This window comes from Lactuca virosa, chromosome 7 (assembly GCF_052849685.1).
Source record: "Lactuca virosa cultivar CGN04683 chromosome 7, Lactuca_virosa_CGN04683_v6, whole genome shotgun sequence".
NCBI lineage: Eukaryota > Viridiplantae > Streptophyta > Magnoliopsida > Asterales > Asteraceae > Lactuca > Lactuca virosa.
The window spans coordinates 214,001,284-214,016,664 of NC_136432.1; the positions used below are offsets into that span (position 1 = coordinate 214,001,284).

The following is a 15,381-nucleotide window of genomic DNA, read 5'->3' on the forward strand; positions in this document are numbered from 1 at the left end:
TGTTTGCATACAAATGTATTTATAATAAAATAGGTGTTTGTATTCATTTTTTTTTTTGTAAAATACATGTCTATATATATTTTTTTTATAAAAAACGGATTTATATATATTTATATACTTAATAAATACCTATTTTTATAAGTAAGTATTTCGTATACAAAAAAGTTTTATATAGAAAATATAAGATTTTTATGTGAAAATATGTTTTTTTTTTGTATAAATATGATTTTGTAATGAAAAGACATATTTGAAACAATATTTTGAGAAAAAAAGTTGTAAAAAAAAAAACTAAAGTTAGGATGAATTCATAACAAAACTCTAAAATTTTGGCCAAAATGGTAAATTTTGGACCAAATTTGTAATGAAATTTAAAATTTGTGCCAAAAGTGTAAACTTTGAACCAAATATGTAATAAAATTTAAAAAATGGGCCAAAAATGTAATTTTTGAAAGTTGAATGATCTGTTGACCGAATAAAATGATTAAATTGAATACGATTACCGGTTTTTGAGACTTAATTGAATAAAAAAAGATATAACGACTAAATCACTTTTGAGACCAATATGTAAAGACTTTATTACAGTTTTCCCCACAAAAAAAATAGGATTTTCCAAACATTTTTCTTTTTATTTACTAATTAAATATTCTTTATAGCAAATTACAAAAAAAAAATGAAAAATATACAGATAAATGAAATTGAGTAATCTAACAACAATGTAACGTGTGTATTTGAAGAAAATATTAAAAAAAATTGTTTTTGAAAAACAATCACCAAGTCCAGAATGAAAGATTTTGGATCGAGCAAAAATAATTTTTTATGTCAAAAAAGTAAATTTTGGGACTTACATTCCGGACTAAAAATTTGAAGTTTGAAAAAGAAAAAAAAGCTTCAAAATTTAAGAACAAATCCGAAATCCGATAAACAGTTCCGAAATTTCGAAAAAAAGTGTTTTTTATTAAAATCTATCAAAAAGTTAAATAGACATAGTAAAAAAAATATACAATAATATAACTTAAAATCAAACATTTTGATTGAAAAACAGTGATTTTAAACATTTTGAAATTGAGATTTTAGATAAAAATAAATAAACTTCTTTGAAAAAGAAATACTAGAAAAAAAACTCCAGGTTAAGAAACAGTCTAGAATAAGACGTTTTGGAATAATTCATTCCGAAGATAATTATCATTTTTTAAAAACTGAAGAAAAAAAAAAAAAAAACTGTTTATAATTGTTAGTTTACTTAATTTCCTTTTAGATAATTTTCATTTCAAAGAAATATATTTTTAAAAATCACTACTTAAAAACCAACTGAATATTTTATCCATCACAACTCATTTTCATTCGATACAAAATTGAAAATTCTCCATTTTAACGTGTTCACTTTGTCTTCTCTCTTCTTCATCGGCATCACTCTCCCTGGTTTTCATCTTCTTCATCTTCGACTCTCCACGTCCCCAATTAGATCTGATCCATGATCGCTCCTTCTCAAACGAAGATCTGATCGATTCTTCCATCAATAATCCAATCATGGCAAATGTATCTTCTTCCTCTTCTCTTTACTCCCTTTTACCTCAACCTTCTCCTCCCAATCATTCCCACTTTGCACCACGATCTTCCTCCTTTGCTTCCCCTCATCAAATTAATGGCTTCTCATCTCTCTCTTTTCGCCAATCCAAAAAAAGTTCTCCTCTTCGAGTCCTCTCCATGGGACGCCAATCTAAAGGTATTTATTTAATCTCTTTCCGTTAACAACTAAATCACGAAATAGCCTGTTGATTCGGGCGAAGTTTTTTTTTATGATCATAGCTTGATTTTCCTTTTTTTGGTGGGATTTATTTTCGATCATAAGATTTTCCGAATATAGTTGTGGTTACTGGAATTCGTTACTAGATTGAGATTAAATTGGGGGATTTCTTGTTTTAAAGTTTACTAGTTCAAATTATTAAACATTATGATCCCTTTTTGAGCGTTCTTCATCTGTTTTGTGCTGATTAAATTTGGGGATTATAGCTCAAATCTGTTAATTTCTTCATAAATTTCCGATTACAGCAACAGTGGTGTCGGGGCAATCATGGAACACATCGGTTCTTGACAGCAAAACTCCGGTGCTGGTCGAGTTCTACGCCAGTTGGTGTGGACCATGTCAGATGGTGCACCGAGTGATTGAAGAAATCGCCGGCGAGTACGCCGGAAAAGTGAAGTGTTTCGTGCTGAACGCCGATCAAGACCCACGAATTGCAGAGGAATATGACATCAAAGCTGTGCCGATTGTGTTGGTGTTCAAGAATGGAGAGAAGTGTGAATCGGTGATTGGGACGATGCCTAAAGAGTTCTATGTTGCTGCCATTGAAAGGACCTTGGCTTCTTCATCTTGAACATTTTTAGAAGGGTTTTTATGTACTTTCACACTTTCTGTTAAATACATTTGATTTTCTTTTTCTCATTTACAAATTTGAGTATTTAAAACAAAAGTTTTATTGTCTTTTTGGGGCGTAATCAGTTTGTTTATATATTTATAAATAGACCATATATGTATAGATGTGTATATGATTTATATCTTACATGTTTTGCATAAAAATAAAGATATATTAATTCCATATGTAAATTTTTATAGTTATACAAGAGATGTATTGATATATTGATTTCATGTGATTGTGATGACAACCTACTAATGTTTGATACGTCTTCTATTTTACATTAAGTGATATTTCAATTTCCTAACAAATTAAATTTTTCTCTGACTGTTTTCTTGATTAGGAAAATGGTATATTTATGGTGTGGTGAAATTGAGTGAAGTGATGAAACAAAATTTAGATACACAAGTAAGAAAGCCATTATTTTGTTTATGGGTTTCATATTGTCTTATTTACCTGCTAATTTGGTCAAGTTATTCTATCTTTTTCCTTAAATGTATAAGTTTATTTTAAAATGTAAGTTTGTGAAATACACCACTAATCCACTTTGTTTTGCAATGTTTAAATAATTAAATCTCAAGTTCACTAAAGACTTTAGTGGTTGTTTTCAAACAAGTGTTTATTATTAACAAAAATAACAATTGGGATCTTGTACTTGTATATGATTTAATGAACTACACAATAGATAAAAGTTTCAAGACCTTAAGATGAGCTATAGCATTGAGTCCTCTAAAAACATCATCAACACTTAATAGTTAATACATCTCTCATCTTTTATATCTTTTAATATCGGATTGATAAATATAACCTAAAAGATAGCATAAACACTAAAACATCTTCTACCAATTATATTTTTTTTATTTAACAGTACAAAATTATTCCAGGTATATTTTTATGTAGCTTTTATTGATAGCTTTGGTTTGTGATTATTCTATCAAATTCATAAAGTTATGATCCGGTAGTACAGTGCTTGGTGGGGTTACATTTCTCTTTTTAATCTTAACTAGAAAGTTTCCCCCCGCAAGGTGTTTGTTGCTTTTGCGTCAAAGTAAAGTACATTGCCTAAGTTGTTAGCCACAATAAAGTACGTTGCCATTGTAGGAGATTTGTCTATTTACAAACGTGTAAATGTTATAATAAGAAAATACAATCCAATAATTGGATAGAATTTTCACAGGACAATGTGTTAATAAGAAAAGATATCAAAGTATTGTAGTATGCTATAAAAAAAAGAATAAAAAAAAATGTACATTGCTAAATTGAATCTATCTCCAAAAAACCAACAACAACAATCAATTTTTCTGATATGGAAAAAAAAGTGTAGAAAAAAAGCACAAAATTACCGACCTCGGACCAGAACCTCAACGAAGATGATGGAGAAGACGGAAAATCAAGGACTGGAATGGCAATTTGAATACAATTTAGGCGAAGCAGGGGAGACGAAAAGGTGCTCTGAACAGGGGTAACTCCCACAGTGCAGCTGCACAAACAATAATGATTCATATATTTTTATATTCAGATATTAATTATACAAATAGATTACTTTATATTGAATGCATGATAACAAATAGAGCTTCATTAATTTCAAAGCTTAATACCTAGGAAAATAACAGCAAACAGAATCAAAAGAAATAACATGAATAAAAAAGAAACATAGACACATTAATTGAAAATTGTAACAGAATGAGTAAACTCTCACAATCATATAACAGCAATTGAAAAATGGTCTGAGCATATCTTTCATGTGTTCCTGTCCATCCATTCATAGAAGCAAAAAAAAAAAAAAAAAAAAAAAAAAAAAAAAAAAAAACTCATAAACGTGAAAGTAAAATGTAATTTTTTTTTTTATTTTTTCCAATGTAACCTTTGTCATTTTTTTTCCAAAAAAAAACTTGTAAAATGTGGGTTTTTTTTCAAGAAAAAGTAAAAAAGCTGACGGTTTAGTCTGAAACATTTAGAAGTTCGAGTCTTTTCCGGGAAAAAAAAAATACAAAGCTGAGGGCTTTTCTCGAAAGAATGAAAAAATACAAGGTCTTTTAAAAAAATAAATTGTGAGGAGATGAACAAAAAGGCATGTTTTAGATGACAAGGGCAAAATCGTCCACCTGATAAATTTTGAACAATCTTTTTGAGTAGCATCTGGTCTAGGTTTAGAAATTCCTTGAGGAATATATGCTTCATAGATTGAATTTGCAGATGCATTTTCTCCAACTTCAATCATGGCATCAATTTCAACATCACTCCATGAATCTAATGTCATTGGTAAAACCTGCCAAATTCAGATTATTATCATTAAAATTTGGTTCAACAATGTATTTATTTATTTATTTGGGGAGGGGTAACCTTGGAAATATGAACACCAAGACATCTGTGAACACCACAACGTTTTAAGCATATGAACACTCCAATATTAGCTGACCTAAAATTCAAGACGAAACATTTTCATATGATTATTCATGGAAAAAAATTGTAGAAAACTGGTTATGTATAAAAAAGAAAAAAAAAAGAAGGGCTAAAATATAAAGCACAATCATATGTATATAGCTGCTAATTTTCTTTTGGAGGAAAAGAAATAAGGAAAAAGGGAAAAGAAAGGAAACTAATTATTTTATTCACGTTCTAGGGTTGGAAAGAAAGAGAAGATTAGCTGACAGTTTTTAGTGTTCTTGAATTAAGGGAAAGGAAAGAAAAGTTTAAAGTTTTACCATTTTCTTTTTTACTGAGTAAATATTTGAAAATTAACGTTCTTTTAATTGAAGTTAAAAAAACTCACGCCCACTTAGGATCAGGTGCACCACAGTCATCACATGTTCGATTACGACGTTGCTGCAATAGATATTGTAATCTTCTGTTACCTACATTATCATAAAGGGTTATATAATCTAATAAATCAGCCATTAAAATAACTGTTAATATTCAAGAAGGTAAATATAGATGAATAGGACTCAGATGCTTAAGTCAATGGAACAAAAGTTGCAATGTATTTTGAAGGTGGGAAAGAGACTTGTTTCTTGATCTCTTCTGTGTGAAAAAGACATCAATGCCCTCCTCATCATACTAACGAACACATAAGATTACTTGAATGCCTTTGAACTTCTTAAATTTATTTTACATTCATAACACCTTCTAGATATAACAACTGTACGTTTTATGGTGTAGTAATCCAACTTTCCCCAAAAGGTAGCATTCAATATAAACTTCCTTGTATCTTATATATAATAACACATAGCAAGTAAGGACATTAACAGATAATTCCATGCTTAAGAGCAATCTACAAAAGGGGCGAAATCTAGAAATAGATAATGATTTTCTTCCAATTTATGGGGGAATTGGAATTCCTTAGTTTATCATATTATACTACAATTTTTGGACAATTCAATTGATAACGGGGCGTATAAAATCAAAAAGTTGAATATGAATCATACCAGAAGGTGTTTTCCCAAGTGCAGACGAACGGTGAGTCATCCTTTTGCCTACAGACCAGAATCACCAAACAGAACTTTCAATTCTCTAAGCATGCAGCTCTACACCACACCGAAATCCAGAAAAAGCTCAAAAGCAACATCAGATTTTTAATAAAACGAATTACTTACTTGTTTTCCATCGGGGATGAATTGGTTGCTTGTCTGGATAACGAACTAACCCTATCCTTTCGATTTATGCCCTCAGTTTTTCGACTTCTTTCAGCCAAATGTCATAAGCCTCATTTTCTTGCCCTGAATCACAGTAATAACACAAAAAGACGAACATAAGACAAGGTTTAATGAGGAAATGTGGAGTTTGGATAGACTACCTGCAGCAACAGAAGAAGAGGACTTCAATTTATAGTAGATACACAGATGAAATATGCAACCCACCAAATCAGCACATATCCGATCAATCGCTGCTGGAAGTAGGCGGAGAAAGAAAGGAATCTTTGAATATGGTCGTCACCGGGGTCTCCATCTCCGTCTAGAAATAAGAAATTTAGGGAAAAAATTGGAGTCGGCGGAATTACATACCGAGTTAAGATTCGACTTTTGATTGTTAGTGATTCTCTTCCTGGTCTTCATCATATCCCTCTAGAAGGCAAGCGAAATACAAACGAAGCCTCCAGAATCCATCAACAGAGGAGAAAGTGTAGATAGGGCGCATGGAAGTACCCGAAACGACTTGCTTTAACTTAGCAGAGGGAGTGTTGATCAGCGAGTGAAGTGAAGAAGTCGATAGCAAACAGTGGCAACCTCTAACGTTCGACTATTAAACGGATGAGGCGGTGGAGCGGTGAGCGGTCGAGGCGGTGACCATGGTCGACAGTAACCCGATGAACACCCGACTGAGGCGGTGGTTTGGAGGCCGGTAGGGAATGGAAGGAACTGATAAGCGAGGCGGTGGGAATGATCTGGAAGATCGAGGCGGTGTTTTTTTTTTAATGGAGAAAATGTCATAAATCGAGAAGCAAGCAACTTAAGTAGGAGGGCCGTTTCTGCCAGGTGGGACACAAACAAAAATACATTATTAGATTAACAAATTGAAACACAGAGGAAAATAGAAGGACTGAGAATGTAATTCTCAAAAGTGGGCAAAAGGTGTCATATTAACTGTTCCTTTTGTTTATAATTTTAATATATATATAATAATAATAATGGACCGATTAAATGATTATTATATTTGGAACATTGGCAATTACCTTATAAATAAGTTTTGTGCTGGACAGTTTCCAAAGCAAATATGTAAATATTTATGCACTTTTAATTTACGTTTATCCCTCACAATTCGAATAGTGTTCATTAATCCTTTTGATTTGTTTTTTGTTTATGTTAGTTCCTTAATTTGTTGATCACGTGAGAAACTTTAATATTTTGTATTGGAATTTGATTTTTCAATCAATATTTGCTATTGGAATTTGATTTTTCAATCAATTTGATTAACAAATTATAAGTTATTTTCACAAAATTTGATACAACTTATAATACAATAAATTTACAATTCTCATGACGAATGTATTGTTTGATTCTTTTATTATTTATATTTTTTTGAGTGACAACTTAAAAAAAAAAAAGTCTACCGTTATTACAGAACGCATCTTATTCCATATTCTTAGCTTGTTATTCTACACCATTTTACTATTTTGACCATTTTCCCTTTCATAGTGAGTTGGTTTGTTTCATTATTCCATATTCTTAGCTTGTTATCCAATATTTGCTTGGTTTGTTTCATTATAAAGTCATGAAATTTATTTGATTTACCTAACGAATATTATTTAAAACTTGCAAATATTTTTTTAGAATGGTGAAGACTTTAGAATGAGGAAGAGCAATATTCTTTGAGAATAAAGAAGGACAATATTCTTTGGGTTCTCATACAAAATTATTTGGTTATGACCGTGTGGTATACATTATGTTAGAATCACTAAAGTTTGTAAGGTTATTTTATCATAGGATTTGATAATGTGTATTTATTTATTTATTTTTTGCAAAGATATGAGCATTGCATCTATTAGATGATGAAGAAAATGTATTCTCACAAAAGGGTATTCTTACAAATTGTAATTCTCGTCTTATGTTAGTCTCATAGAATGTCATTCGCATAAGGCTGGTTGGAATCAAGTCGACTCTGGAGTCTGGACCATTGAAGAAGATCAAGTTCAATTTTTCAAGAATTGTATATTTAAGCATGATATGCTTTTTAAGAATTTATTTCATTTTTCTAACATTTTGTAAGATTATTTATGAATCTACATTAAGATGTCCAAGAATATACAAGGATCTTGTTATTTTTCAACAATTGGTTCAAAAATGTTGTATTTCGTCAAGAAGTTCATTTAATCAAAATATGTATTCTGTCAGAAATATTTATCCTGATGTTCTTATAGCATATCATTCTAACAGAATGACATTTTGACAGAATAAAATCGAGTATAATTAAAACTATGTTTGAATTAATTAAAAAAATCAGAAATTTTAAATCAAGAGAATTAATTATCCCCAAAAATCTGGAATTTTTCTTTTTTAAATTTTATCTCAATCCACTAAAATAATCTTATATGAAATTAGATGGTATTTTTCAATTATTTTTAATTCAATAATATTTATTAATCACTTTCTTAATTTAACTAAAATGATTGGTCCACAATCAACCCTACATCTATCCAATATGGTAAATTTTATCCTGCAAGAGATTCGAAATATTTGTATTGCATACTCACCATCTTTGGTTTACCTTTTGAAAACCAACATCCACTATGTTCGTTCTCCATCGATCCAAAATGTATTTATCAGGTATGTTGAAAATGTCGTAATCTATTAGAACTCTAAAAGCATGACTACGTAGGATTCCAAAAAATCGGAAATGCAAACATTCATAATCAATTGTTTGTTCATGTGCATCGAAAGATAATAATAATATTTAATTAGACAAATATAATTATAAAACTTAAAATAATTGTAAACAAATATCATTAATAAATAGCATTTAAATTAACCTTAAATTCTGGTCTTTTGCCTGACTTAATTTCTTTGTAAATGATTGTGCATTCTTAAAAGCCATTAACTATGATAGAAGTCTTTTGAAAACACTGATAAGATGCCTTTTTAATCTGTTTATGCACTTTAATGAATGCTTCTCGTGTCTACACCAATGATGCATGTTTTTCAATCTTCAAAGGATCAAGTGCAAATAAAACTTGGGGAGAAGTATCTTTTGATGCAATATCCAATATTTATTGCTCATGACGTTGCTTTGAAAGCGCAGTGTCAAAATTGAACATAAAGTTTACAAGTAAGTTTGTTGGACTGGAGAAAACATTGAAAAATGAATTTGAACTTTCAGACCAAGATGTAGTCTTCATAAGGCCACACATAGGTATATCTTTAAAATATGAAGGAATCCATTTGTCTCTCCTGTTGAACATATCATCTAACCATTTATTTTCCCTCAAATAAAATTCATTCAACATCATATCCCACTTAAACTCAAATTCTGATGGTTCAATATTCATACTCCAAACTAGTTGATTTATGCGTTTCTTGAAATATGAATTTGAAACAGCATCAGGTTCAATCTGTCATTTAAAATGTTTAGATATTAGTATTTTTACATAAGATATATTAAATTTAATGAATAAACCAATTTATTACCTTTGAAGGATTTTTTGACATTATGTGTCACATACATAATCTATGAGTACATCCTTGAAGCACCTTTGATATGTTAGAAGTTAAAGCTGGATCCATATCTGTCAAAATCATGGTTGGTTTTTTCTTATGTACTGCCATAAAAGCTTCTAATAACCAGGAGTATGACTCAATTGTTTCATCTGATATTAGTCCTGATCCGAAATTGATTGTCTTTTTATGGTTGTTAATAACAGTGAAAGGAACAAATATCATATTGTACCTGAAATTATTAAAAATAATATAAATTATTGTATAATATATTTTATTTTATATATATATATATATATATATATATATATATATATATATAGGGTTAGGTTATAATGTTTTTGCTAAGTATTGTGTGCTTGTGTTATGCATTCTAGGCCAATCATTTGTGGTAAATTAAGAAAGTGGTTTTCTTTTAAAATTAAATGGAAAAAAAAACATTTTAAGGGGGTTTCATTAAATGAGTGGGCACGGAAGGGTAAAATGGTATTTAGCATCGACAGTTTATTAGGAAACCGTCTTATTTATGGAACGGATTCCACCGATAATCCCAAACATTTCGCATAGAATCAAAATCAAACACCCAAACCTTTCGGAGTTTGAAGCATATTCTGATTTTGTGTAATCGTTCTTTAGAATTGGAAGATTCGTCAAAGGGTTTGGATATAAATATCGACAGTGAAGCCTAGAAGACGGAGTCGGCATTTTAGCGTTTCTGTAAACTTGATTCTTGTAGAATGAGGAGTACACGATCGAATTCCTTCAAGTCCAAGTTCAAGAACACAGTGGAGACGCCATTAAATCTTGAAGATGATGTCGATGATTTCATTGCCGAAGCAGAAGGTAAGAATTTATTGTTTTATGTGTTTGTTTTGTGTTTTTTTAGAATGTAGTAAACTGTTACAAGTATATTCAGAGACGTTTTTGTAGGTATGATTTGCGTTTTCAAAATGAATTTGTGATTATTATGTAATTTCTTAATAATACATGATGGGTAGAGTATTCAACGGTAGTATGATAAAGTTAGTGATAGTAATCTAGTTGGAATAAGTAGTTTGATGGTTTTGTTCAGTTAGAATGGTGTATTTCTGTGAACGTGAAAGTGTTTTTTAATCTATTAGAATTAATCATGGATTTCGTAGAAAGGTGTGGAAACATGATTTTAAATTATGATAGAATTGAAGTTTGGTGGAAAAATTCTATTAGAATATTAATCATCATCTGATTGTAAGTATATTAATGGATTGTTAATTATATATTTGGAGTTGTAATTACTAAAATTCTGGTGGAATATGTCTTTTTAATTTTGTTTTTCTACTGTTCTAGTTTCTTTAATGTGTATACTATGTGTATAGTGTGGTCATTAAAATTCTAATAATGGTAAATTTAAAGTTTGTTTTGTTGATTGATATATTGAATATGTAATATATTCTAGTAGAATATGCATATGTATATAAATACATCTATTTCAATCTCAATTGTAAAATGTATAGAATACATGAATTCAATGTTATGTGTTTGGTGTGTAGAATATTAGCAATTATTATTATTCTAGTAGAATGTATGGTATCATATGGGTGTAAGTATAGAAATGTATTGTTGATTTGATTCTTTAAGTTGTAATGTCTGATATTCTGGTGGAATTTGTTTTTTTAATTTTTTTTCTACTGGTATAGTTTCTATAAAGTGTATATGATGTGTGTACTTGGTTACTGAAACTCTAATAATAGTAAATGTATAGTTTTTTGTTTATTGATAAAGTGCATATGTAATATATTCTAATAGAACATGAACATGTGTATGAATACATGTATGTCAATGTTCAGTGTGTAAAAGGGGGATTTAGAAAGTTGGTTGTTGTTATTTGTTTGGTAAATATTCCAGTAGAATAAATTAAACAGTTCAATAAAAGAAAATGTCTATGACTTTGGGCACCATGGTTTTGTTAATTGATACATTGCATATGTAATATATTATAATAGAATATGAATATATGTATGAATATATGTATTTCAATGTTCAGAATGTAGGAGTGGAATACAAAAATGTGCTTGTTGTATTATGGTGGTGATTTATTCTAGAAGTATAAATTAAGAATCTGAATACAAGGCATGATAATTTGGTAGTTTGTGTTATATTCTGATGGAATAATAATAAGTGCTAATATTGTGTTTTATGTCATCACTTAATACATGTTACTATACATTCTTATATTTGTTATGTATTATAGCAGAACAAGTACAAGAAGAAGAACAACACATAAAACGAGAAAGAAGATCAAAGAAAAAACTTGATAAACCAGTTGCAGAAAAGAAAAGTCCTAAACCTCTAAATGTACTACTTTTTGAAAGGCAGATAAGATCAAAGATAACACATGAGAGAGTTCCAATTCTAAAGAATATAAAGAATAAGGGAATTGATGAATCTGTGAAAGAGGAAAAAGAAGATCATGTTAGAAAAACAACTAAGGAATACCCACCTGGATTAAGAAATCTGTCAACCAGAATGAAATGTGATAACATCACTGCAGCTGTTAGGGGCATGTCACCGGAACAAAAACAAGCAATATTAAGGATGGGTTTTGGGTCAATTCTGCAAGTGAATATAACAAGTTATCCTGGCCAACTATGCTACTACCTTTTAGATGTTTATGATGCTGATAGTAGAAGACTTGTCCTACAAAACTCTGTTATTGAGATCACAGAGCAAACAGTACATGATATGATGGGGTTGCTAATTGGTTGAGAAGACTTCAATGAGTTGCCATTGTGTGACAAGGGGAATGAAATTCTGGAAGAATGGAGGGGACAATATACTGGTGATAAGTTCAATGGTGAGGAGTATTTAAGGAGAATTCAGGCCACATCAAAAGATAGCTTGATGTTTAGGCTAAATTTTTTAACTCTTTTCATCAACAACTTCATAGAGTCAATGTTGATGGGAACAAATCAAGTAAAAGTGGTAAGGAAGTTGGTGTTAGTACAAGACTTTTCAAAGTTAAATTGGTGTAAGTATATGCTCGACTGTTTGGGATCAAGGAAGAATCTATGGAAAAGAGATGACAAATCAAGCTACTACACTGGGCCTATTACACTCCTTCTAGTAAGTGTTCAATGGTCTTATATGATATTATAGATTGGTTATTAATGTTTTATTTATATGTTTATTTAGTTAATGTTTGTTTTAAATTTTTTTTTTTATAGTTGGTGTACGTGTACAACATGAAGTATTCTATGAAGTTAGACAAAAGGGTACCTTTTATTGGGCATATAACTGGTGCCAATTTATTAGAGATTCAACGATACGAAATCAGTTTGGGAGGGTTCGGAAGGTTGTTTCGTGATGAGCATGACGATGTCGATATTAATGATGAAACAGGGGGTGAAGATCAACAGTTGGTCAGTTTTAGGAGGGATTTTGGAGATGAGGAGGTAAAATTATATTTTTGTGTTGCATAAGTATTTAGTTTGTGATTATTAGACTTTAAATTTGATCATACATTCTGATAGAATATATGTGAATATTCTGATAGTAAAATTGTTGAAATATTCTTGTAGTGTAATTAAAAAGTAATAATATGTATTGCAGGCGTACGCTGCTGTTTTAGAGCATAGTTATGGGTTAATTCTAACAGAAAAAAGTACTATGGAGGTTGCGTTGAAGGATGGATTGGAAAAGTTCCCTAATAGTGTGTTGTTGAAAGAGTGGTTGGAAAAGATGAATGAGCTTTTTAGGGGAAATCATGAAGGCACAAACAACACAAAGGTGAATGATTCAGAGGGGTATAATGAGGTGAATAGGAATGATATGGTCGATGGCAATGGAGATGATACTTCACCTGTTAGAGGATTGGTAATTAGTGAAGTTAATATAGAGAAAGATGTAAGTTATAATACCCCTGTTAACACCAATGATTTAACAATGAGCCAGTTTCATCGGCTTCCGGGAGTGAATGATGAAATGATTCATATGTTGGAAGAAACTGAGTTACAGGTGTATAGAAGGAAAAAGCTAATGTCAGGATTGAGGGGGGAAGATATGGTTGGAATAAATTTAGGAGAACAGGTTGAGAATGCTGCAGAAGATGCTGACATTGAAGTAAGGGAAAAACGTATCCCTAAAAAGGCAAAGATATTCCATTCCCCGTATATTGAAAGAATTGTTAAGGTTGGGGATAAACTGAGTAAGGATGAATCAGGAATTTGCAATTCAATTTTTGCATCTAATAGAGATGATGGGTAAGTATATATAAGTTGTTTAATTTTTTTTAGAATAAAAATGTAATTTTTTGAACATTGATTTTATATGTAATTTGTGGTACAGGGATGAGATTTGGGACATTGGAACAGGTCATGTGTTGCAACAGGGTTTTGCATTTCAATTTAATCAAGGAATGTTTCTACATTCTAGAGTAATTGATTGTTGGGCTGGGTTTTTAAATAAAATGGAGAACTACAAGGATGAATCATCGTTGTCAAGATTTTTCTTCGATACAACTATTGTGGTATGGAATTTTTTTGTAAAGTATGTTTAAATTGTAGTTTAATTTTTTTAGAATAAAAATTTTGTGATGATGTGGATGTTTACAGATAGAAGAGATTCTGAAAGAATTAAAAACGGAAGATCTAAAATGTAGGCTTTTTGCTACTCTGTTGCAAATCTACATTAAGAAATTTGATGTGAAGCCAAGTTTCAGAGATGTTGCACTTGTACGTATATTGTGTGTGTGTATTAATTGTTGCATCACTTAATGTTAATTTAACTTTGTTTTTTACTGTGTACAAGGTTTTCTTCCCAATAGTTGATGATGCAAAGTATTACCTACTGATCTTTGATCTGAGATCAAGTTCATACTACATAGTGGATCATGTTAAGAGAACAGGAACCTTAGATAGGAAATATGGAATGATACCAAATTTGGTGGTAAGATACTGAATAATATTCTGAGCATTCTGTTTTCATTATAAAAAATGTTTATAAACTATATTTGATGTATTTGTTGTATTCAATGACAGAAAAAACTATTATGCAACTACTTAACATCACAACATCATCCAATGGCAAAAGCCTTAAGTTTTAAGGCGGGGCGGGTGATGAACATATCTTGGCAGGTAGAACAGGCTGGAACAGATTGTGGAATCTACCTAATGAGGCATATGGAAAGTTACATGGGTGAAAGTGAAGGGCGTTGGGAGTGTGGGCTTACAGGTAAAAAGTCGGGTGATGTGACTGCTATACTTAAGTTAATAATGAAATACATGGCAAGACTGTTGACAGCTGACTTCAACAAGTATAAGAGTATGATAGTTACAGATTTTGAAGCGTTTCGTAAGCTGGATATTTTGGAACAAACAATGATTATACAACAGTCAGCTGAAAATAGGAAGAAAAAGAGAAAAACGAGGGGTCGTCGCTAAGAAATTGAAGTGGTAGTTTGGTATTTTGAAGTTAGATGCTGACATGACAGTAGTTTAAACTTTTTTTTTGTGTTTTTGGGAAAAGTACTTTGTCTGTCAGAAGGTTTGAACATTTGGTATCTATATGTTAGATTATATGTTCTAATGGAATGTTTGTTTTGGGTTAAAGGTTGTGTTGATGCATTGTATGCTGTCATGAGTGATTATGTTCTTAATTGTGAATAACCCATTTTGGTTGAAGCATCATTAGGTGAATGTTAGTTCTTTGGTGGGCTGTTTGGAAAAATAAAATGCAGAATTAAATTGTGAAAAAAAAATCATGACTAGGTATGGGGGTAGTATTTTTTTATGCTGGTAGAATGGTTTTAATGTTATAATTCGATTAGAATATTTTGTAATATTTCA

General features: G+C 30.6%; 3 protein-coding genes across 7 annotated transcripts; 1 reads left to right on the top strand and 2 right to left on the bottom strand.

Moving 5' to 3' along the window:
* Nucleotides 1-1,328: 1,328 nt before the first annotated feature.
* Nucleotides 1,329-2,482, top strand: ATHM3 (Thioredoxin superfamily protein). The gene is made up of 2 exons (XM_079058626.1): nucleotides 1,329-1,723; nucleotides 2,050-2,482. Exons 1-2 carry the CDS (start codon nucleotides 1,528-1,530, stop codon nucleotides 2,373-2,375), a joined length of 522 nt encoding a protein of 173 aa, XP_078914752.1. The 5' UTR covers nucleotides 1,329-1,527; the 3' UTR covers nucleotides 2,376-2,482.
* Nucleotides 2,483-3,622: 1,140 nt separating this feature from the next.
* On the bottom strand, nucleotides 3,623-6,818 carry LOC145126149 (ADP-ribosylation factor GTPase-activating protein AGD12-like). Of its 5 annotated transcripts, none has more exons than XM_079061552.1 (8): nucleotides 6,416-6,818; nucleotides 6,208-6,297; nucleotides 6,008-6,130; nucleotides 5,840-5,887; nucleotides 5,188-5,269; nucleotides 4,758-4,833; nucleotides 4,520-4,683; nucleotides 3,623-3,894 (listed from the first exon to the last, which is right to left on the bottom strand). In XM_079061552.1, the coding sequence occupies exons 4-8, from the start codon at nucleotides 5,877-5,879 to the stop codon at nucleotides 3,669-3,671; spliced, it is 588 nt and encodes a 195-aa protein (XP_078917678.1). In that variant the 5' UTR covers nucleotides 5,880-5,887; nucleotides 6,008-6,130; nucleotides 6,208-6,297; nucleotides 6,416-6,818; the 3' UTR covers nucleotides 3,623-3,668. The 5 variants fall into 5 exon arrangements, with proteins under 5 accessions (XP_078917678.1, XP_078917677.1, XP_078917676.1 ...); XM_079061551.1 differs by having other exon boundaries at nucleotides 6,208-6,300; XM_079061550.1 differs by having other exon boundaries at nucleotides 6,208-6,365.
* Nucleotides 6,819-9,114: 2,296 nt separating this feature from the next.
* LOC145127535 (protein FAR1-RELATED SEQUENCE 6-like) lies at nucleotides 9,115-10,264 on the bottom strand. The gene is made up of 3 exons (XM_079062715.1): nucleotides 10,149-10,264; nucleotides 9,596-9,791; nucleotides 9,115-9,456 (listed from the first exon to the last, which is right to left on the bottom strand). Exons 1-3 carry the CDS (start codon nucleotides 10,262-10,264, stop codon nucleotides 9,115-9,117), a joined length of 654 nt encoding a protein of 217 aa, XP_078918841.1.
* Nucleotides 10,265-15,381: the final 5,117 nt, after the last annotated feature.